The 24837-nt window shown below is 41.1% G+C and overlaps 1 protein-coding gene across 12 annotated transcripts in view; it reads right to left on the bottom strand.

The window, feature by feature from the left end:
• plekha7b (pleckstrin homology domain containing, family A member 7b) overlaps positions 1-24837 on the bottom strand; it is a 426620-nt gene that overhangs the window by 10662 nt on the left and 391121 nt on the right. For all 12 annotated transcript variants that reach the window (XM_067993877.1, XM_067993879.1, XM_067993880.1 and 9 more), the window contains 3 exons: positions 8071-8220; positions 3993-4126; positions 3192-3334 (listed from right to left, as the gene is read on the bottom strand). In XM_067993877.1, the coding sequence (XP_067849978.1) occupies positions 3192-3334; positions 3993-4126; positions 8071-8220 (427 nt within the window). The remainder of the gene's footprint in view (positions 1-3191; positions 3335-3992; positions 4127-8070; positions 8221-24837) is intronic.

The raw sequence follows: 24837 nt of genomic DNA, 5'->3' as shown, positions 1-24837 counted from the left end.
AGAGTAGGAAATAAGGGCAGTTTGTCAGCGTGGTTAGAAGTTAGAAGTGGTGTTCCATGAGGTCCTGTTCTGGGACCACTTCTGTTCACTGTGTACATCACTGATACATGGCTTGAGAGAGTGGTATCCAAATTTACAGATGATACTAAAAGAAGAGGCATAGTAAATAATTCTGAGGACCAAAGGAAGCTGCAAAGGGATACTGGTAAGATTTTAGAACAGGCAGAAAAGTGGCAGATGGAATTCAATGTCAGTAAATGAGAAGTGGTACATTTTGGTAAAAACAAAATAAAGCTAATAATTATACTTTGAATGGGGTAAAGCTGGAGATGTGGAAGAGTAGAAGCATTTGGGGAATTCAGGTTCACAAGACATTAAAAGCAGCACCTCATGTGGATAAGGCCATAAAGAAGCTGTTGGTACACTGGGTTTTATGGCAAGAGGTACAGAATATTAAAGTTGAGATGTAATGGTGAATCAATATAAAATCATAGTAAGACCACAGTTGGAGTAGTCAGGTGCCACACTATAGGAAAGCTGCTGAGGCAAGAAAGAAGTTATGGGACACAGTAGATAGAAATAAACTGTTTCCAGGGGTAGAGGGGGGTCTAAAATGGGACATCGATACAAGATTAAATGTAACAGATTTAGGGCAGAGAACAGGACAAACCTTTTTATACAGATTGTTGTGAGGTTGTAGAATGCAATATTAGAATTAATGATCAAAGCAGAGACTATGTCAACATTTAGAATAGGTTAGACAGGTGGTTGAAGGAAAAGGGAATAAAGGGATAGAGGAACTGAGAGGGTACATGGGATTAGGACTACTGCTTGTGTGGAAGAAAACATCAAGACAGACTGGCTAGGCTGAACGGCCTGCTTCCATGTTGCAATTTCTATGTAATTCTATGCAATATTTTTCCTACCTTTGTAGCCTAATTCAACATTACACATTCCGAAGAAGCTATAGGATGGATAAAATACAGAGTAAAGCTCCTTCTGCTTTATCCCATCAATATACCTTAACTTCAACGTGGACCAACCTCTACTGCTTCAGTTTGACATTTCCATTTTCTGCCAGTCTTATGGCCTTTCTGCCCAAAATAGGAAATTTAGTGCTAGATAGTGCTGAATAGTAAGCAGTTTTGTGTTGGTGATTCGTAACGACAAGAAAAATTGGATTAAGGCTGATCAAACTCAGTTTGGTCATGATTCTTAACAGCCAGAGAGAGAACATATATCCAATCTGTCTGTACTGGATTTGAAGCCAGGACCCAAAATAAAAGGCTAGATTACTAACCAACTGCTAACCACTTAGCCTTCAGCTGTTTCATTTTTCAAAAGTACTGACAGTAAGACTTTAGTTAGAGATGATTAGAACAGTATTTGACTGTGATAAATCATTGTGCAGAAATCAAATTGAATTGTTTGCACTTTGTACTGCAAGAACAATGAACATGTAACTGCATATTTCACACATCATTCTGTTAATTTTAGTATAGAGGGACTGAAGGGGGAATGAAAATGAGTTAATGTGTTACTTAGTTGTTAGCGATAAAAGAATCAGTTAACCTTTCACACTGCTGATTTTTCAGAGATCGATGATTTTTTTTTCATAAAAACTTCCCTTTAGTTCCCCTGACGGCTTAATGGGTAAATGTATCATCTGCTCTGGCACTTTGGTTTGATCTCTGTTAAATTAGCTGATTTCAGCTGGAACAGTAGTAGGAGTGCTGTAATTAGCCGCAGTGCACCTGGGCTAGACAGTGATGGAAACAGTCAACTCGGGTTCCCACGTTTGATTGCTATCCAGTGATCCTTGCTGGAAAGTACATGTATATGGACTTTGGATGAGGACTGAAACGGACTTGACTCTGATGTCAAATAACCTGCCATCACTATGTACGCTCACACATGGAGATTGATCACTTGGATGAGGTATTGGAGGACGGCGGGCACCTGTGGAACTGTCGCCCAGCACGAGTTACCATCTTCAGGAGAGAGGCGGAAAAAAACAAATTTCTCTCTGATGACTACATTGGTAGTGTTTGGAGATCTGTCATGAACACAGAGCAAATCTGTTTGCACCTGAACAGTACAGTTTCACAACGGAACTCCAGGCATTGCTATAAATCGGCAGACAGTTTAAACTTGGTATGAACTTGGCTAATGTCCATTAGAAACTGGACTGAGACTGCCCAAACTCATTTCATGTCAGACTTTTACAGCCAGCAGTGAAGAGACATTTATCTCATCAGTCTGAGTTGGCTCCAACTCAAGTTCTAGAGGTGACAGGACACCTGCTGCACTATTCAACCCACAGTGCTTTGGAAATGATTTGCACTGAATTCTCCAAACAATGAGCTCTCAATCTTAGCATGGCATTCAAGAGTGCCAAAAAACAACTAGATGCTTCCCTATAGAAAAGGGAAAATTCAGTGGCCAATTCATTGAGGAACATTCTTGTACCTCCTTGTAACAGATCACTGGGAGCATAGAATCATAGAAAGTTACGGCATGGGAGGCCGTCATTCGGCACATCGTGTCCTTGCAGTGCCGAGCAAGTCACTTGTCCAGCTTGTCGTCATGCAAGTGTGAAAGAAGAAAAAGATAATTTTAAACTGGAAGAAAAACAGAAATCAACACTTAAGGAATTGCTCTAACATTCTATTCAAGATATTTTGCTATTGTCAGTCTCACACACACACCTACGTGGGCAGACAGGGGCACTGTTAGCAATGAGTCCGTTCAGGCCTCTCTTACAACACGTAACTAACTTCCCTGCATTATTTTATATAAATGTATACTACATCCATTACAATTTAATATATGTTTTGTCTGTATTTGAAGTTTTGAATTGCCATTTCAAAAGCCAATTCTGACAAAAGGAAATGAATAGATTTTAATATGACACTATAACCTGCAAGCACTGTTCCTCACCTGACAGATAGGCAGGTAACCTGGTTCTCTCCATTTCAATGTGCCATCAGCCAGCAGTGGATATACAAGAGCATCCCAGTGAAGCTTAACTTCTAATTTTCACCTCCATCAAGGCATGAGAAAGCTTTACCCTAACCTCAAAATCTTCTTTCTCAATTGTTAAGACTTATGAAAGCAGACTTTACATTTAAAAAAAAAAAATTTTCCTTGAATGCAAGTATTTTGTGTGGACATAAAAAAATGGCATTTACCTGCTACCATTTTGCTGCGCTGGGAAGCCTCAGATGCTAATGCATATGACATAGTGATGATTCGTTCCTGTTCCTGCAGATGTGAATCTAGATCCAGGGAGTTCTCTTTGTTGCAGTTAACTCCCGGTTGCACGTTCTGAAAACTGATGCACAGCAAAAACACACCTTAATCCTGTGCGATCCGGAAAACATCTGTACGCCACATCCAGAGTTGTTACAGATGTGACAGACCCCTCTTTAACAGCAGCCATGTAGAACAAAGCTATCATGCATTTTACCCTAAATCCTTAATGTAAATCAATGCAATCACCTGGGGAGAGATTATGCCAAATAATGTGTAATATGTTGCTGTAATGTTATGAATGAAACATTAAACAAAGGTCCTGTCTGTCCGTCCTCTTGGATGGGGAAGATATCACAGCAGTAAATGTGGCATGCTTGAAGCACCTGGGTTCCTGATTCTCTGATAAATTTTGCTCCTTTGACCTCAGCATGATCTATACACCCCCACTGCGCTACCCCAAACAGTTATAAAATAAAATAGGTCATCTGAAATTCAGTGATGAGTTGTGAATTGGGAGAGGAAAACTTATGAGAGCATGTTGTGGAAATTATATACAATATATATATATATATAAAAAACGAAGGATCTTTTAATCCTATTTAATAATTTTAAAATGAGATCCAATATTAAAAATCACTGAGTTTGACTCTTACAACACAGCTTATTTTCACGAATATATTCTTTTGTGAGTCTAAAGTAAGCATATACAATAAAAAACATGCAATTACATAGAGTACCTCAACTTGGCAAGGATGTTTTTGATTTTTTGCACCTTGCGTCTCCGTGCCTCACGTTCCTCATAGGTGAGTGGCTCCTCGGGCTCCATCTCTATGTAACGTTCTGGAATTAGAACCATGTCTGGCTTTGATAACTGAAAAGAAATAAAGGAACAAAATGTTAACACAGCGTGACGGAGGATAGACTGGTACACTTGGGGTGGACACTGGGCTTTTACTTTTGGGACTGGGGATCAAATTTAGAGCAGTTGCTTGAAATAAAAGTCTCCATATCTTCTGCTGGTTGTAAGGGTCCTGCATGAAATTGATTTAGATAATTCCAATGCAGTTCTCAATGGGCCCAGAAAGGCTAGTGTGGAACATGTCACATTGGTGTAATATGGATGTTCTTCTGAGCTTAGAATTGAGGTACATTGCTCAAGTAGAATATCTCACATTTTATTCTGCAGCTAACTGGGCCAGACCAATTTTAAATGGCTTGACGCAGACACTGGGTGCCCAAATTGGGAAACTGTTCCATTCCTCTGCACTGACATCCCTCGCCATGGTAAGTACAAAATAGTACAGTAAAACAGTGGTGTGATGAGAAAAAAATACAAGCATATCGTGTAAACTCTGCATTCATGCAAACCACAAATCTGCAAGCACTCTAATAGATAAAAGGAATCACACAAGTCACATGTCTGATGGTGACACCGATCAACTTTCATCTCGTTTAATCTCCAAATCCTCTGTGAATGAGGATTTTTTTTTTGGAGGTGGAATGAAGGGAAAGGTATACAAGAATTCCCACTCTGAGAGGAACAAATCTATTTATGTTGAGTACTCTAAAGTCTTAAATCCTTCAGTAAATCAAGCAGAGATAACAGCCAAGAATTAGGGACCCCCAAGTGTGCACTGAGGTACAGTTGGAACGAACATAGTTCCAAAGATATCGGAAATCAAGTGCCCATGAAAGTCAGGCTCTTCTGATATTTCTTTCATTTTATCAGAGGTCCCAGGTTGTTACCTAATAAGTGGGCCTATTGGGTCTGCCGTTGTTACTCCATCCTTTGAAAGAGCTCAGATGAGATGAGATATGGATAGTCATGTAGGTATTTGAACCGCAATACAGTTGCCATTACAGACAAGCACTTGGTAAGAACTCTGGTGCCAACATCAGTTCAAAAGGGAGCTGATTGTATCTGTAACTCTTTCCTTTGGTACTGGAACTTGGATAGAATATGATACTTCATTGCATCCAATAAGGAGACAGGATATTTATGGCAATGTGAAAATATGCATCTTTGAGGTCTATGGCAGTCAGCCAACCTTGTGGACACACTGACTGAATTGTCTGGTACAGTGAACATTTTAATAAAACACAAAGAAAGAATTATATTTATAACATTATAGACACAGCTACAGTCATTTGATTTGAAAAACACTATTAAATGTCTGACAGGATTTCAAGATTTATTTTCTTTATGTTAACAGTTGGTTTCAACTTTGAATTTTCTCAAATATAATATTAACAGCCTTCTTGCTTTCTCTTAAATACATAATCATTCATGTAACATAAAAGCTGTAACATTTGTTGACCCAGTATCCACCCCCCCCCCCCAGCACTAAACAACTCCCATGTGCTCATTAAACACAGAGGCCTTTAGTCTCCTGATTCAAACACACAAGGTGTTTACTGTCTCATCCACTTAATTACATCGCAATAGAAAACAGGATGTTTACTGACTTATGTTAGGGACACGCTGATTTAAATCAATCAACTTAATCATCAAACTTTTGCTATATATATGTATTGCATGGTTGAGTATCAGTGGTTCAATGGATAGATCCAACATGTGATGTGGTACTGAGCCATACACACCAGGAATGTCCCATCTTTGATCCCTAAATTTCGATGAGTCAGCTGATGTGGCAATGCGGGCACTACTATTGACCTCTGTCTCCCTGGATGATGGTGAGGAAAAATAAAAATCAATCAATCAATCAGGCTAGTATTCCCTTGAGTATAGAAGATTAAGAGGCAATCTAATTGAGGTGTTTAAGATGATTAAAGGAATTGATAGTTTCTCTTTACCTACCCTATTTCCTCTGGGGGGGTCCAGATCAAGGGGGGCATAACTTTAAAATTAGAGCTAGGCCATTCAGGGGTGATGTCAGGAAGCACTTCTTCACACAAAGGGTACTGGAAATCTGGACCTCGCGCCCTCAAAAAGCTGCTGAGGCTAGGTCAATTGAAAATTTCAAAATTGCAATTGGTAAGAGTTTTGTCAAGCAAGGGTATTAAGAATTACAGAACCAAGGCGGGTAAATGGAGTTGAGATACAGATCAGCCATGATCTAACTGAATGGTGGAACAGGCTCAAGGATCTGAATGGCCTACTCCTGTTCCTAGGTTCCCACAGCCCAAGGACTGCTGTTGGAAAGTACGTGTGAACACATTTCAGGTGAGGACGGAGGTAGGCTCGGCTGTAATGCCTTCCACAGCTCGGTAGCCTGCGAATACTCATTGTCCAAGCTCACACAAAGAACAGCCATTTGGAAAATGGGCACCCAAAGAACTGTCCCCTCATGAATCACCACCTTCATGACAGAAAAGGAGAAAAATGGACAGTAAAAGAAAAAAAAATTTGCATTTATACAGCGCCTTTCACTCAGTCCCTTGAGTGATCAGCAACAAAATTTCTAGCTGATTTTCTCCTTACTAGCCAAAGGGCACAGGCCAATTCTATTGTTTCTCTACTGCATCAGTTGATAACAGCTAACTCAGCACACACTGATTGAATATAGCACCTTCCTGGGTTTTTACGGCTCTGTACCACACCACATTTCCCAGTCGAGGCATAGGAGGGGGTGGGGCATAAGCAGGTTATTTAACTTAGACGATGATTGTAGAACTAGAGGACATCAGTACAAAATTATCAAGCGCCAAATGAGACTACAGGCCAGAAGAATCCCTCTTACCAAACGATAATGGATAAATGGAACAGACCCATTAAAAACAGTAAACAGTATATGTGTTTAACGCCTTCAAAAAAAGGCTTGATGAACATCTGCTAAAAAATAGGATCAAGTGTCTAAAATTATAAGATCTAAAGATATAAATAACCAGATAATCAGTGGAACATAATGTGTTGCTGGGATTACAGTTGAATCTCTGGTGGAATCCACTGCTTGGAGTTGCAAAGGGGCATTGTAAAATTGGGTTAATATACAGTAATTTTGCTTGATTATCTAAAGGTGCTGTGGAGAAATTCCATGCAGCTGTATATTCTTGGAGGTTTTAGCTGTGGTTGCTTGCCTCCTTCAGAAGACTGAATGGGTTAGCTAAAAGTCCATATCATGGTACCACCTTTTCCATACCTTTTTGTGTTCTTAAGGTTATCATCTTTTTGTCCTGGATTCATTATAAGGCAGGTGGAAACATCATCCCAACATGCATTTAAACCCAGTAAGTGCTAATCATTCTTGATGTATCAACAGGACAAAGCTTCTGATTTAGTATAAGGGGGAATGGGACTAGCTGGATTGCTCTTGCATAGAGCCAGCGCGGACTCGATGGGCTGAATGGCCTCCTTCCGTGCTGTAACTTTGCTATGATTCTATTTCTATAAGAATTTACATTAGGTGTCAGCCATGGCTCAGTCAGAAGGTTGTGGCTTCAAGTTCCACTACAGAGACATGGCACATAATCTAGGGTGGAGCTTCAATGCAGTACTGAAGGAATGCTGCACTGTCAGTGGTGCTGTCTTTCAGATGAGATGTTAAACCAAGGCCCCATAGATCCCATGGTATTATTTTCTCCCAGTGTCCTGTCAACATTTATCCTTCAACCAACATCACTAAAAACAGATTATCTGGTCACTTATCTCATTGCTGTTTGTGGGACACTGCTGTGTGCAAAGTGGCTGCTGCATTTCCTGACATTATAACAGCGACTACACTTCGAAAGTACTTCATTGGTTGTGAGATGCATTGGGATGTCCTGAGGTGGTGAAAGATGCTACATAAATGCAAGTTCTTCTACTTGCAAAGAAAAGTAAAGATGATTGGGTGTCACACACAGTAATATCATTACCTCTTTGCTGAGATCCAGATCGTAATCTAGTGGTTCCACATCAGCTTCCACCACTGGCACTGACATTATAAGCCCATCTTGAAGACTATTGTGCTCTCCTTTCACTGCTTTTTCCAGTAACTGTAAATCAAACTCTTGTTCACGTTTCCACTAAAGGGGAACAGACAAATATTTTCAATCTGTTAAGATACTGCTGCAACATTATGCAGAGCCAGAAGATACATCCCTGGAGTATAAATGCATGTGTTGGTCTGAAGGAGCAGCATTAGAACATAAGAACATAAGAAATAGGAGCAGGAGTAGGCCATATGGCCCCTTGAGCCTGCTCTGCCATTCAATAAGATAATGGCTGATCATCTACCTCAACTCCACTTTCTTGCCCTATCCCCATATCCCTTGATTCCCTTAGTGTCCGAAAATCTATCAATCTGTCTTGAATATACTCAACGACTAAGCATCCACAGCCCTTTATTGCTTTTTGTTACAAAGGCAACTTTTTGTTCTTCAAGTGGTCTTGTAGCATTGAGACACTACAGAGATGGCATATTCAGTTCTAAGGCTGCATTCAAGTTAGCAATTCAACATAGTTGCAGCACACCTTTACTGAAGGACAATGAGCAAGGTACTGAAATGGCTGACTGATCTCTACACTAGACTATTATGAACATAAAGGCGGCAAAGGGTTGCCTTCAAAAGTTTTGGCACATACTTGATAGGACTTAGCAAACCCCTTGAATCCTGTCACAGTAAAATTCCCAGTGACTTCAGCTTTATCACTACTTATATTATTGTCAAATGTCAGAATCAGTTTCGCTTTTGAAATATATAGTGTAAATCAATAATAACAGGCACAAGAGGAAGTGCAGTCATTTTGGATGTGCACATATCACAAAGATCTTTAAACTGATTTTATTACAATGATTAGGGATAGGATTGTGGGATTAACAAAGTAGAAAAAGAATCATAGAATGTCCTCAGATTAACCGCCAGACTGAGCCGAGTTAGATGATCTGAGCTAGGGCAGTGGCAGGGCTGCTAATGATCGGGCTCATCTACCCTGGGCTAGAAAGGAGAAAAAAAAATCAACCAGCGCCCCTATCCTAATGACTAACCAGTGACCACCACTGTAAAGTGTACGTGTGTGAATGTTTAGTGAGGACAGGATTAGATCATAATGTTTTCCACAGTCAAATAGCCTGTCAACGCTCACCGTGCAAGCTCACACATGAAGGCTCACTTGGGTGAACTGCCCAACGCCTCTGAAGATGTAAGTTAAAATGAGTCGCTACATTCAAGAGAAAAATTGAAGGAAGAAAAAAAATAAGGAATTGTCCAAGAGTTTTTAGGGGCAATGTTGCAAACTAAATTAAAATAAAACGCACAGACTATTTTAAGTTTTTGGTAAAATGAAGGGCATAAAATAAATCTGGATTTTTCTGGAGAAATCAATCGTGGAGCTTGGACTGAAATGGTGCTTTCTTCAAAAAAAAAACTAACTTTAGCATAAGCAAGCTAGACAACATATATATCAACCTACAAAACTTGGAAAAGATGTCGAACAGTTTCAAAAAAGACATAGCCTAAGAAAACCTGACAGCTTAAAAATCAATAAACAAATAAAAACTGTCCTGGATAAAAGCCCATAAATCAAGGCCACTGCTTCAAGGCAACTGAATAAGTTACATTCCTTTCTATTAGGTTGGATTTCAGGATTTTTACTATTATTTTGGGATCACATTCTGCAATTCCGTTTGTTTTTTTGTGAAACATTGCTTTTAATTCACCCCCATCCCAAACTAACTCTAATTCTCTTCGGTTAAATCCTCCACATGGATTTGGATGGGGCAATGATTTAAAGCTGGTCAATAACTGTGACCAGGCAGGGAATATGAAGAGATGCACACAGATTAGGGAAAATTCTCAATTGCATTCACTATTCCAACGCTAGTTACTGCGTGGACTGTAAGATATTATAGGATCAGCAAGCCTGCAAAGGTCATCACCACAAAGCCAGGTCAGACCCACATAATGGGCATCATGCCGGCGGGAGGGGGGAGATTTTTGGGTGCAAAATCAATGCCTCTTCCAGGTTTCGTGCCCAGTTGCCTGTCGGCAGAGAGAAGCTACATATCCGGGGCTTTGGGGGGGGGGGTTGGGGGGGGAGAGGAGGAGAAGAGGGTGGGGGGGAAGAGAAGAGAAAGAGAGAGGCCTCATCGGCTGTTGGGAGAGACATCAGATGGAGGGAGTCCAGGCGACGTCGGAGATGGGAGGGAGGAGGTCCAGGTTAAACCCGCGATCTCTACCACCTAGAAGGACAAGAGCAGCAGGCACATGGGAACAACACCACCTGCACGTTCCCTTCCAAGTCACACACCATCCCGACTTGGAAATATATCGCCGTTCCTTCATCGTCGCTGGGTCAAAATCCTGGAACTCCCTTCCTAACAGCACTGTGGGAGAACCTTCACCACACGGACTGCAGCGGTTCAAGAAGGCGGCTCACCACCACCTTCTCAAGGGTAATTAGGGATGGGCAATAAATGCTGGTCTTGCCAGCGACGCCCACATCACATGAACGAATAAAATAAAAATTTCAAAAATGAGAAACCTTACCCCAATGTGCCCACTTCTGGTTTTAACAGAGGCGGGCGGGGAACTAACCTGCTCTCCAGAGATGTGTCCCTCAATTAAATATTTTAATGAGGCTGCATGCCTCAAATTTTAGCAGGCTTTTAGATTTAACACCTGTGGAAGGAGGCGAGAACAGCCGGATCCAGAAAGTAAGTGTCTTTCCAGCATTGCTTGTGGATCGGGAGGAGCAGGAGTGCTTCCTCCCGGCTACCAAGCAAACCTGCTTAACTCCCAGCAAATCTGTTGACCCCCTCGCCAGGTCTCCCGCCCCAGCCCTTTTTGATCTTCCTCCCCTCCCTCCCCTCCACCCCCGGCCCTTTCCGATCTCCACCCCCACCCCCACCTTTTCCGATCTCCACAATCTCTCCTGACCTCCATCCTTCCTCTCTGCTCCCTGGCTGCGGCCTACCAGTGCAGGCCTTCCCACAAGGCAGCCAGCCAGCCTCTCAATCTGGCTGGCTGTCGGTCGGGAAACGGAAACAAAAAATTTTAATGAGTTACCTGCATTTCCCGGTCGCTACCACCACCACCATCCCCCCCCCGCCCCCGACCAGCAAATATCAGAGCCATTGTATCTAATTACAAAATCAGGCCGGTGCTTTGTACAAGAAGCAGAACTGTGTGTTTTATAAAATCATATTACACAGATTATAACAGTGAAAGAAATCCATAAAATAGTTCAGTAATAGCCAGAAGCTACCCCTCAGGAAAACTTTAAGTTTATCCTAAAAATAAACAACTGTCTAGACCCTAAGCTCTGGAACTCCCTCCCTAAACCTTTCCGTCTCTCTACCTCCTTAAAACCTACCTTCAAGTCCAAGCTTTTGGTCACCTGTCCTAACGTCTCCATTGGCTCGGTGCCAATATTTCGTCTGATTACGCTCCTGTGAAGCGTCTTGGGACGTTATGTTAAAGGTGCTACATAAATGCAAGTATTTATCCAATTCCCTTTGAAAGTTATTATTGAATCTGCTTCCACCACCCTTTCAGATAGTGCATTCCAGATCACAACAACTCATTACGCCAAAAACTGTTTCCTCATGTCGCCTCTGGTGCTTTTGGCAATCATCTTAAATCTGTGTCCTCTGGTTACAGACCTTTCTGCCACTGGAAACAGTTTCTCCATCAAAACCCTTCATGATTTTGAACACCTCTATCAAATCTCCTCTTAACCTTCTCCGTTCTAAGGAGAACAACCCCAGCTTCTCCAGTCTCTCCACATAACTGAAGTCCCTCATTCCTGGTACCGTTCTAGTAAATCTGTTCTGTACCCTCTCTAAGGCCTTGACATCCTTCCTAAAGTGTGGTGCCCAGCTGAGGCCTAACCAGTGTTTTATAAAGGTTTAGCATAACTTCCTTGCTTTTGTACTCTATGCCTCTATTTATAAAGCCAAGGATCCCACATGCTTCTCAAATTGTCCTGCTACCTTCAAAGATGTGTGTACTTACACCCCAGGTCTCTGCTCCTGCACCCCCTTTAAAATTGTACCATTTAATTTATATTGCCTCTCCTCATTCTTCTTACCAAAATGTATCACTTCACACTTTTCTGCATTAAATTTCATCTGCCATGCGCCTGCCTATCTCACCAGTCTGTCTATGCCCTCCTTATGTCTGTTACTATCCTCCTCATTGTTTACTACATTTCTGAATTTCGTGTCATCTGCAAACTTTGACATTATGCCCTGTATACCCAAGTTCAGGTCATTAATATATATCAGAAAGAGCAGTGGTCCTAATACTGACCCCTGGGGAACACCACTATATACTTCCCTCCAGTCTGAAAAACAATTGTTCACCTCTACTCTCTGCTTTCTGTCCCTTAGCCAATTTCATATCCACACTGCCACTGTCCCTTTAATCCCATGTGCTTTAATTTTGCTATCATGTCTATTATGTGGTACTTCATCAAACACCTTTTGAAAGTCCATATACACATCATCAACTGCACTACCCGTACAAACCCTCCCTGTTAATTCAAAGAACTCAATCAAGTTAGGCAAAAACGATTTGCCTTTAACAAATCTATACTGGCTTTCATTTATTAGCCCATAGTTTTCCAAGTGCCAATTAATTTTGTCTCTGATTATTGTCTCTAAAAGTTTCCCCTCCACTGAAGTTAGGCTGACTGTCCTGTAGTTGCCAGGATTATCCCTCTCCCATTTTTTGAATATTTGCAATCCTTCAATCTTCTGGCACCACCCCCATATCTAAGGAGGATTGTAGTCAGAGCCTCTGCAATTTCCACCCTTACCTCCCTCAGTAATGTAAGATGCATCCCATCCGGACCAGGTGACTTTTCTACTTTGAGTACTGCCAACCTTTTAAGTACCTTATCTATTTTTATCCTATCCACAACCGCTAACATCTCCTCCTTTACTGCAACATTGGCAGCATCCTCTTTACTCGTGAAGACAGATGCAAAGTACTCATTTAGTACCTCACCCATGCTAATTGGTCCCACCTCTCCTCTGACCACCCGTTTACTATTTATATGTTTATATATGATTTCTGGGTTCCCTTTCATGTAAGCCACTAATTTATTCTCATACTCTCTGTTTGCTCACTCTGATTCCCTTTTTTAGATCTCCTCTGTACTTTTTGTATTCAGCTTGGTTCTCTACTGAATTATGAACCTTACGTTTGTCATAAGTCTCCTTTCTCTGTTTCATTTTAATCTCTATACCGTTAGTCATCCAGGGAGCTCTAGCTTTGGATGCTCTTCCTTTCCACCTCATGGGAATGTGTCCAGTCTGTACCTAAACCATCTCTTCTTTGAAGGCCTCCCATTGTTCAATTACTAAATTGCCTACCAATCTTTGATTCTAATCCACCTTGACCAGATCCCTTTTCAACTCACTGAAATTAACCCTCCCATAGAATCATAGAAGTTACAACATGGAAACAGGCCCTTCGGCCCAACATGTCCATGTCGCCCAGTTTATACCACTGAGCTAGTCCCAATTTCCTGCACTTGGCCCATATCCCTCTATACCCATCTTACCCATGTAACTGTCCAAATGCTTTTTAAAAGACAAAATTGTACCCGCCTCTACTACTGCCTCTGGCAGCTCGTTCCAGACACTCACCACCCTTTGAGTGAAAAAATTGCCCCTCTGGACCCTTTTGTATCTCTCCCCTCTCACCTTAAATCTATGCCCCCTCGTTATAGACTCCCCCACCTTTGGGAAAAGATTTTGACTATCTACCTTATCTATGCCCCTCATTATTTTATAGACTTCTATAAGATCACCCCTCAACCTCCTACTCTCCAGTGAAAAAAGTCCCAGTCTGTCTAACCTCTCCCTATAAGTCAAACCATCAAGTCCCGGTAGCATCCTAGTAAATCTTTTCTGCACTCTTTCTAGTTTAATAATATCCTTTCTATAATAGGGTGACCAGAACTGTACACAGTATTCCAAGTGTGGCCTCACCAATGCCCTGTACAACTTCAACAAGACATCCCAACTCCTGCATTCAATGTTCTGACCAATGAAACCAAGCATGCCGAATGCCTTCTTCACCACCCTATCCACCTGTGACTCCACTTTCAAGGAGCTATGAACCTGTACTCCTAGATCTCTTTGTTCTATAACTCTCCCCAACGCCCTACCATTAACGGAGTAGGTCCTGGCCCGATTCGATCTACCAAAATGCATCACCTCACATTTATCTAAATTAAACTCCATCTGACATTCGTCGGCCCACTGGCCCAATTGATCAAGATCCCGTTGCAATCCCAGATAACCTTCTTCACTGTCCACAATGCCACCAATCTTGGTGTCATCTGCAAACTTACTAACCGTGCCTCCTAAATTCTCATCCAAATCATTAATATAAATAACAAATAACAGCGGACCCAGCACCGATCCCTGAGGCACACCGCTGGACACAGGCCTCCAGTTTGAAAAACAACCCTCTACAACCACCCTCTGTCTTCTGTCGTCAAGCCAATTTTGTATCCAATTAGCTACCTCACCTTGGATCCCATGAGATTTAACCTTATGTAACAACCTATAGTTAAGTATTTTTACGCTTGATTGTTCCTTGTCGTTTTCCATAACTTTTCAAAACCTGATAATATTATGATCACCGTTCCCCAAATTCTCCCCCACTGAAACATGCTCCACTCGATTCCCCAAAACTAGATCCAGCACTGTTACCTTCCTCGTTGGGCTGGAAACACTGATCAAGGAAGTTCTCTTGTACACATTTCAGGAATTCCTCTCCCTCTTTGCCCTTTATACTGTTACTATCCCAGTCTATATTAGGATAATTGAAGACCCCCTTTATCACCACTCTATAGTTCTTGCATCTTTCTATAATTTGCCCCTCTATCTCCTTCCAACCATTTGGTGGCCTATAGAATCATTTTTCATATCCTGCAAAGTTTGCATGGTTCAAAAAGCACAATGTTATCTAAGGGCTAAGTAGGCTGTGTGTCTGTTTCTTCCATGTAGTGACAATGATCACAATACAGATTACTCGAGTCTATCTTTGTACAAAAGGTTCTCTAATTCACAGCAATTATCTGGAATTTTGTTGTCAGCATCTGCAGCAGTGGCATGCAATTTGGACTTGCATCAGTATTTAATCATCACTAGCACTACATTCAGAAATGGAAAGATTCAAAAGCAAATCCTTCTCTTCTGGTTTAGTTTTTGTGGTTTTTTTTTGGGAGAGTTGAGTATGTCACAGAATGCACAATCTACCAACAATGCTACATATTGCTAAGTAATGGGCGGTGTTAAACACTAAGCCTTCTTTCATGTTCTGTCTAACCTCCAAATGCATCATCCTACACACTCTTACTTGTTTCTACATCATTACTATGTTGAAGTCTTCTATTTTAACTGGGGCATTCTTAATCTCCCTCAGAGTTTGCTTCCCCCTACTATCTTCAGGCTATCAAATTCCAAGCTCAATATCACCTAATCACCTCATCCTTTTTACTTTGTTCAACCTTCGTGATGTCCTGTATTATGGCTCTTCACTTAAGTTTCTCAATATAAAAACTCCTCAGCTATAAACTCTGAGCACGCCCTTTTCCCAAAACATTTAAACCAGACTTCTCAAGCAAGGGCCAGTTGGAGCTAGAATAAGACAGTCACAACTCAATTACTATTTACTTCAGAAGTTTGAGAACCAGACTCTGTTAAACCTGTCCCTAGACGATGAATATCCGACTTAACTAACTGTTAACCAACTAAAACGTCTGTTGCTGTTTTAACTGAAATCTTCAATATATTTGCACAAGAACCAGTTTTGAAAGTTGACCTTTATGTTTCAAACTTTTTTGTACTTTCATGTTCTACCAATCTTAGTTTCATGACACTAATCCAGTCTTGTCTTTACGACAGGCTGATGTGGTGATATATCAATAAACCATTTGCTACAGTATTTGTAAAGGCTATACCAAGATTTCACACCACAAAACATAGCTGCAAAAAGAAGTCCTTCCAGGCTCAGAATAATATACATTAAAATAGCTCAGTGGGTGGCAACAAGTCCTATAATATGGTATCTCAGTGGGAAAACCCCATTGTAAAAGTGTCAACAATTACATGTAGTATCTGTTATGCATGTAGGTGGCACTGTGATAAGATTTTTCAATGTCAAATATAACGTAATTTTAGCTTCTAAAGCAGCAATTGCAAAATAATATATTGAGTTAACACCAAAAACCTGGTTGAATCTGCATGCAGTTGCAGATTCTGGCCACTAAGTGTCGCTTTGCAACAGCCCAAGTTTATCTCAGCCAGCAGCCAATGTTGCGATAGGTAAGTAAAGAAGACATAAGTTTTGAAGTTAATAAATAAATTAAAAACTTTAATAATGTTTCTTGGCTCTTTACAGCTCTCCAGGCTTCCTCCCACCTCACTCCACTGTGATAACCTACCTCAAGCCCACCCCGATCGGTCTTTCATTGCAGAAGCTTGTCTGAGATGTCAGAAGGCCAATCAGCTGCCCCATGTTGTGGTCATTGTGTTTGTCCCCCAACCTCTGTTAAACTGCTGAACCACAGCATTTCTGCTCATCTGCCAGATCCCTGTGCCCTGCGCCTCCTCTGAGGTACCCCCTGCCCAGCCCTCTTACATCTCAGCTACTTACTGCCCTGCTCAAACAATTGCATTCTTTCTTGATTTTGATGCTGGAGCGCACAATCACCCCCTCCCACTCAGATAAGCAGCAAGGACTCCCCGCTACTCTTCGCCAGGACCATTCCCTCGCCAACCTCCCTCCATCCCTGCAACATTGAGCGGCAAATCAAATGCCACCCTCCTCTCCACCCCCCCAAGCAAACTTTTCGCCATTCAAATCCCCATCCTCCCAAGAGGCATTTCAGCAAGTCCAGTTCCCTTTCTTACTGACATCTTCCCCCATATAAGCAACCATTCCACTCTAACTGAGCAACACCTTCCCCTCTCCCCCTACCGCACAGCATCTTGGACACTTCATGTATTGGCCTACAATGACACTTCTCTCTCTCCCCCCACCCACCCCCCCCCACCCCCAACTCCCTTGCACAACAACAATCGTCTAAGGCCCACACTCCCCACTCTTACTGAAAATCACTTGAACCCCCTGCCCCAGCAGCTTTTTGGTCCCACCCACTGAGCAGGGGAATTGATTCAGGCCCCACTCCGCCCCAATGTTGCTGGCCCATTGTTAGCCCCGACCCCCATAGAAGTCACCCCTAATTCCACAGAGCTTCATAATAGGCCCTTGAGAAACTGTTCCCCCTACCAATAATCATCCAAACATGAGGTGGGGATTGGGTGGTTATAAACAATTAACAGCAGGCTGATCTGGTGTTGTGGGATCTGGATTGATTGAGGAGTTCGGCTGAAAAATGGCAAATGAATATCAACTCATGCAGAGTAAAGTGACTAGGCAAGAATTCACCCATATGATCTAGAGTCCAGATAAGTTATTTAAAAGGGACAGCCTGCAAATTTAGTGTAGTCATTACAATTTTAAAATTACTTGTTTTGCTAATTTTTTTCTCCTTTTTGACCTAACTCTGTAGCTGCAGGAGCTTTGTGGCATGGGTTTTAGGACACCCTTTTTTATTTCACAGCTACCATCAGTGTCTCTATGGGAATCCCACCGTACTTACATTATTGAGAGGAAGAGGAGGAGAAGGAATGGAGGGATGTCAACCATGTCAGATTGCATCATGGGAGGACTGTGCCCAAAAATCATTTGCAAGCAAACCACATATAAAGACAAAAGCAAACTTACTTGGACTTATCTGAGGAAAAGTGTATTTATAAGTTAAGATTCAACAGGAAGACCATGACAGAGTTGAGTTGTATGCTGTAATGCGATCTGCAGCCAAACTGCAGGACAGGCATGGCAAGCTAGTGGCTTTCAAGGTCAGCACAACACTCAACTTTTATGCCTCAGATGCATTCCAAGCTGCCACAGGGGACATCAGCAATATCAATCAATCTGCACTGCACAGATGCGTCAAGCAGCTGACTGATGTGTTTTTGATGGAGCTGGCAGTGTTATCAAATTCTCCATAGACAAATGGCAACGGAATAAGAGGGCACTACATTTTTTCAAATAGCAGGATTCCCCAAAAGTTCAACGTGCCACTGATTTCACCCTTGTGGCCCTACATGATCTTGCACACAATAATTGAATTCACAATGCACAAGAGCCATCATGCCATCAATGTGCACTGTGTCTGTGACAATCTGTATAGGATTATGTAGATGAGTGCCAACTTCCCAGATAGCAGCCCTGATGCCTTTGTTTTAAGGCAATCCATGCTCTCATTATTTGGCCCAGAAACAAACATTCAAGGTTGCCTCCTAGGAGATGAAGGCTACCCACTGCAGCTCTGGATCAGGACACTCTATGGCAATCGCATACGCCTCCCAAACATTGGTACAATGTGACCAGCATCATAACTGATCACAATATAGGCATGTTAAAGCTGAGACATAGAAGCCTAGATAAATAAGGGGGATTCTGCAATATAACCTGGTCAACTCTCTCACACGATCGTAGTCTGCAGCAGTTTCACCATCCAACGAGGCATCAATATGGGGCACCAAGAGGAGGAAGACAATTAACAGCAAGGATTGGCCTAGACAAGATAGAGGAGGCTGAAAATGCAATTGGTGAACCACCATGTTCTCATTAAGGAGGGTTTCTTCTAGGAAGCCCATCTAACCATTGCATGAATACTCTTCCTTACATCTTCACCATTCCCTCAAGAAATATGCATGCATTAATATTACATCATACAAACTCCCAAAGACAGCATTCCTATAACCTACTGAAATGTTATCCAATACTACATGTGGGCTCAGTATAATCTCAGAGCAAACAAAAGCAAAATACTGCAGATGTTGGAAATCTGAATTAAAAAAAACAGAAAATGCTGGAAACACTCAGCAGTTCAGGCAGCATCTGGGGAGAGAGAAACAGAGTTAATGTTTCAGGTCGATGACCTTTTATCAGAGCTTTCACCAGTTCTGCCACTTCCACAAATGCAAGAGCAACTTGCTGGTACATGTGCAGCCATCAGAGAAAGGGCAACAGGAAATTCTGATGTGTTGACAAACTGAGTGTACCATTAATACCCATTCTCTGCATGCCCCTGCTACTAGGCACTGTCTCACCAAGCTCACTGATCCCTGAGAGAGCTTATCTGATGGCAGCAATTAGATTATAAAAGCTCCTACCAACAGCTCTCTCCACACAATCCCAACCGTATCCAAAGTAGAGGAGAGAGCCTGCTGCACAGTGAAGTCCAAAGTATCAATGGCACCGGCTTCAGCATTAGAAGAGACCCTCAGGGCCTCTGCAACAAAAGCTGTGGATGTCCCTGCACTTGCCATGCATTCCATGATGGACTGCATTATTTCAATTCTGTGCATCAGCAAAGTGGAAATGTGAACTCCTCCACATTAGCTGTCATTTCTTGAAGGTTCCTTTGCATAGTCTCCAATGATTGCAGCAATCATTGATGCTCAGGAATCATATTTTTTATAAAAGCAGATTCCCTGATGTCCTGATTCACGTCTTGATCAGCTGAGGATGAACCTCTGGACAGCAGGTTCCTGCTCTTCCTCTGCTGCTACCAACTGTTCCCGTTCAATTGTGCTTTGTGTATCACCCAGAACATCACTCTCGAAATCCCCCACGGTGGATGTATTTGAGTTAGTGCTTTGCAGAATTAGAATGTATGCTGCGAGGTGCTGATTTTCTTGAATTCTCTAGGCCCCAATTCAGCTTCATGCAGCACATCTAGAGAAAAAAAGAGGAGCATATGTTACAATAGCATCTTGACAAGAAAACTTCAGATGTAGCTTTCAGCAAAATAGGTAACATGGAATTGTGCTTTAATGCCAGTGAGTGAACAGGATGAGAAAAAAAAGCATGAAAAGTTTAGTATAAACCCTGAGCTGGGGCTAGGCCTCATACTTTCCTAATCCCTACTCCCTCAATTTCCTCTCTGTCAAGGATCACTCCTCAAAGGGGCAAGAGGGCCTCTTTGTGGGAATTCCATGCAGATTCTCTTTCCTATGTTATGTTCTGTACTCTCCTGCAGAGTAGAAGATATGAGACATTGAAAATGTCAAAGGGACATACAGGGATACCCACGTGTCAGTGTGCAACCCGTACCGGATATGATGGCGCTGATCTACATTGGCTCCTGGTCCAGAAATGCCTCGATTTTAAAATTCTCATCCTCGTTTTCAAATCCCTCCAAGACCTTGCCCCTTCCTACCTCTGTAACCTCCTACAGCCTGCCAAGACCTCCACGCTCCTCCAATTCTTGCCTCTTCCGCATCCCCGATTTTAATTGCTCTACCACTGCAGGCTGTGCCTTCAGCTGCCTAGGCCCTAAGCTCTGGAATTCCCTCCCTATACCTCTCCGCCGCTCTACCTCTCTCTCCTCCTTTAAGACGCTCCTTAAAACCTACCTCTTTGACCAAGCTTTTCGTCACCTATCCTAATATCTCATGCGGCTTGGTGTCAAATTTTGTTTGATAATGTTCCTGTGAAGTGCCTTGCGACGTTTTACTACGTTAAAGGCGCTATACAAATGCAAGTTGTTGTTGTTGATTACTCAAACATGCATCATACAGCAATAGCAGATGGAAGGATCCATCAGGGGAAAAAACAAATTAAGGAGGTGAGAGAAGAAGCACTCAGATAGGTTGCTGCTGTAAAGGTACACCGTTGCATAATGAGTAATCATGGGAAGCATTCAAAGTATTGTAAGAGTGTATGAAGGGGAGATAACACTGGGTGCTATGCATGCTTAACACAGAATATTAATACAAAGTTATGGTAGTGTTTCCTACCGTGGTGCACAGTGAGGCTTTAAACTTATTATGGCACTGCAGCCAGGTTCTCCGGATGGTGCAGTGGACAGTCACAGTTATGGCTATCTCCAGCCAGGCACCCTAGCTGCTGACTTGAGACCTGCTGCCCATCAGTCCAATAGGAAATCCTCCTCCGGTGTACTTGTTCTAGGGCTTCCTGTGGCTGGAACAGTTTGATAAAGACACATCTCTAATTTATTCTACCCTGTTCAACTTTAAAATCCTGTACACTGGGGTACTTGTGCAGTGAATCTTTGATCTGAATTGAATAAGTGAGGACTTCAATAGGCAAGTCATGGAACTTCACCTGGACATTGTGGCTTATACCCAATGGTCAATACCATGTGGAAAATCACCACCAACTGACTAATTCTGGCATCAATGTTTACAGCAATGCTTACCATTTACAGCTTATATATTTTGTTCCACCAACACCTCAATATGACACTTGAGAGTGACATTAATTACCACAGATACTTGCCCACAGCTTCTTCAAAATTAGATGCCGATAGTTTACTCTGTTAGTCAGGGAATTGGCTATGTTCATCTGCACTGCTTCACTGAGGGGCGTAATATTTGGTATGTCATAACTTGTGTACCTGGCAAGTTATGGTATGCATTTTTATTTTAAACTCTGTGCTTGACAGCATTGAATCAGAGTACCCAAGTTTCAAACAGCCACCAACACTCTATCACCATCATCAAAAAAAACCTCTGGCTTATATCAATGTGATAAACATCAAGTTGCCCATTGAGAAAAGTAAATCAGCCTTCAAACTTGGCCAGGGGCACTATATTCAATTGGTCTGTCTGTGGAAGAAAAGCAGAAGGCTGTTTAAGTTTGGACCAACAAAATGCAGTGCACTAGAAATCCAAATAACTTGAACAACCTATGGGAGATGTAATGGTATAAAACAGCAGTGCAGAGAGCTAGACCTGGGAGAAGCATAACTATTCAGCAATGGTGCAAGACAGCAGATACTTTTGACATATACTTCAAAATAGTGAAGTCACATTATGCAGAGGAGTCCTGAAAATTAAGTAGAACCTTCATTACTAATCATAGAGCCCAGAGACTTATTTTGAAGAGACAAACTGTAATGTATGCTTGTAAACTGGTGAGGTTCTTCAATGACAACAGCAAACACATCTCTCCCCATTCTAAAACTATCAAACTGCATACACAGAATATGTACAATACCACCAAATTAAGAAAATAGTTATTAAACCAAGCCTCTTAGGGTACACGATGTATAACACAGTCAAGGCACAAAAAAAGCTGACAATTGAAGCCATAATTATGCATTCATTGAGATAGTCGGCATCAATTCCATTTTGCTAATGTGATGCAAATAGTTCAACCACTCTTTGTTCCTGAATTGATAATGCACAAGCACCAAATGTGGCATAAGTCTGGGAAAGAGAGAAAAAGTAAAGCAGAGAAATTTCACGACTTTGTTTCAAAGCCACACAGTCTGCCACACACTCAGAAGTATTGAAAGTACAGCCAATAATATGTTCATACATCTTATTTAGCTTTCTGGTGAATGAAATCACGGGATGATCCTTTCAACTCCAGTAATATTATATTCACACACACTTTCATTCTAAGAGATCATTTGTATGTGTGTGTGCAAGAAAACACTGACAAATGAACAAACAGTTTGTATCTTGAACCAGGCCTCAATGTGATGGGATTAATCATCAGTACTTAAAAATACATTGAAAAAGATTAGTCAAAATGATAATGAAAATCCATCACAGATTAATGTCTTAATTATCAGATTTATTTGCTTTTCATATAATAGCAAACTACATTGGACATGTGAGTTTATAGTTAAATAACAAATAAATGGCATCTACATTTCACAACCATGTTGTTTCATTTGCTATTAGCTACCATTAAATCCAGATTATAAATCACAACTGTGTACAAACTGTATCCTATTTTAATGGTGGCTGTTTTGGTTAAAAGTTGTGTATTTATTTTTTAAAAAAGAACTTGCACTGGTGTACAGGTCACACCTTTCTATTTAGACATAATAACCTGGTAATGAAGATACAACTTATACATGGGATTTTACAGTATACAGTTTTGCTCTGGATATCCTGGCAGTTATTTTACACATGATAAAAATTCAGTTTAGCACAAATGCTGGTAAACCAGAAAATGTACATGAAAAATCATCTGTTAAAAGTGCAGACAATTGGTTTACCATGTTAAGGGCACTTCTGCAAAATACACTCCAGATAATGAAATTATTTGTTTTACAATTCAGTTCTAAGCGGTTTTATGTATATATTAAAATATTTTTCCCCCCATCCTTGACCCCTCTCAGAAGTTAAATTCTACCATGTTTATTTCCGGAAATAGGCATTAATTTTGTATCAAGTATCACCACTTGCTGAAGTTTGTACATTAAAACAGGCAATCAATGTCTAAATGTATGTAAATGATTTAAAGCTGCTATTTCAATACATAATTGAAAATGATTAATTCATATATATATATTTTTTAAATCTAAAATGATCAAAAGGTAACAAAACAGCAGCATCTACTAATCCAAAATAATCAACGTGCTATGCTAAACCAGTACAATTCTGCTAGATTAAAAGCCAACTGAAGCAGAGACTATGTGGATACTTAATATCAACATGGCAACACACTACAGACCTTCTTACCTTTTGAGGATGTTAGAACATTCAGGAATGTAGTAAATTGGTGACAGAAATCACTGCTATTTAGCTGTTTGACTTAAGGATAAGTTAAAGTGACTTAATTTTGAAACATTAGGTCCAAAAGGAAACGGGTAGACAGAGTAAGGATCTGAAATGGGTTATAAGTGCTGCATTACTATACTAGCATCACATTGCATAGCGATATGGAAACACAGTGAGGCCTGGTGATACGCAATAGGCAAGGGATCCTGTTAGGTGTTACTGACAAGTAAGTAAAGGTCTTAACATTGAAAGCATGAGAAATGGGTGACAGATTGCCAACAGTTGGGTAACTTGTGCATTGATTCAGATATAGAGGGTTTGCATGGGAAAAAAATCAAAAAGGTACAGTGCAGAATACAATTGGTAGTGCTACTGCAGCATCTAATACTGTACTCTAGGTTAACTGCCAACGAGCCGTTTAGTTGTACATGGTTAGTGACGGAGAGGGATCACCATTCACTTAGAAGATTTCTTTCCTAGGGAAGCAACACATTGATTGTACTGGCTGCAGCACTGTTGCTTAATGCCCTTTAGCAATCAGTACAAGAACATTGAGCCTTATCAGCAACTTCATTTGAAAATCCAAATTCATCAATGGCAAGGAACCTGGCTATCAATTATTACAGATCTATTTGTTCCACCTGCAGCCATTGACAATTGGGATTGTTTAAAGTATTTTTTTTTAAATTCTAAGAAGAATCAAATAAAGCATTTTAATTGAAATTTTCTGGACAATAATACTCGACAATAGCAAAGCACCAATATGTTTCCTAATTCAATTTAAATAGATTTTTTTTTACAAGTACAAAATGGCAATATTTGGCATCTTCAAAGTCTAGAAATGATTTTCAAAAATAATTTCATTTTCCCATTTAGTAAAAAAGAATTGTACTAGTCATAAAACTGCTGCAGAAGGTTCTGAAAGGCTCAAGCTGCTCGACGCATGAACGGTTAACTACGTGGGTTATGCTGAAAGCACTTTCTATTAACATAACAGCTTTTCTCCAGTGGACTATTATTCCAAATCCAAAACCATCTAATAACTCTCAAACTCTGCTCAAAC

Source organism: Heptranchias perlo, chromosome 12 (assembly GCF_035084215.1).
Source record: "Heptranchias perlo isolate sHepPer1 chromosome 12, sHepPer1.hap1, whole genome shotgun sequence".
NCBI classification, from domain to species: Eukaryota; Metazoa; Chordata; class Chondrichthyes; order Hexanchiformes; family Hexanchidae; genus Heptranchias; species Heptranchias perlo.
Note: the sequence above shows the minus strand (reverse complement) of the source record. Positions and strands in the feature narration are given on the sequence as shown.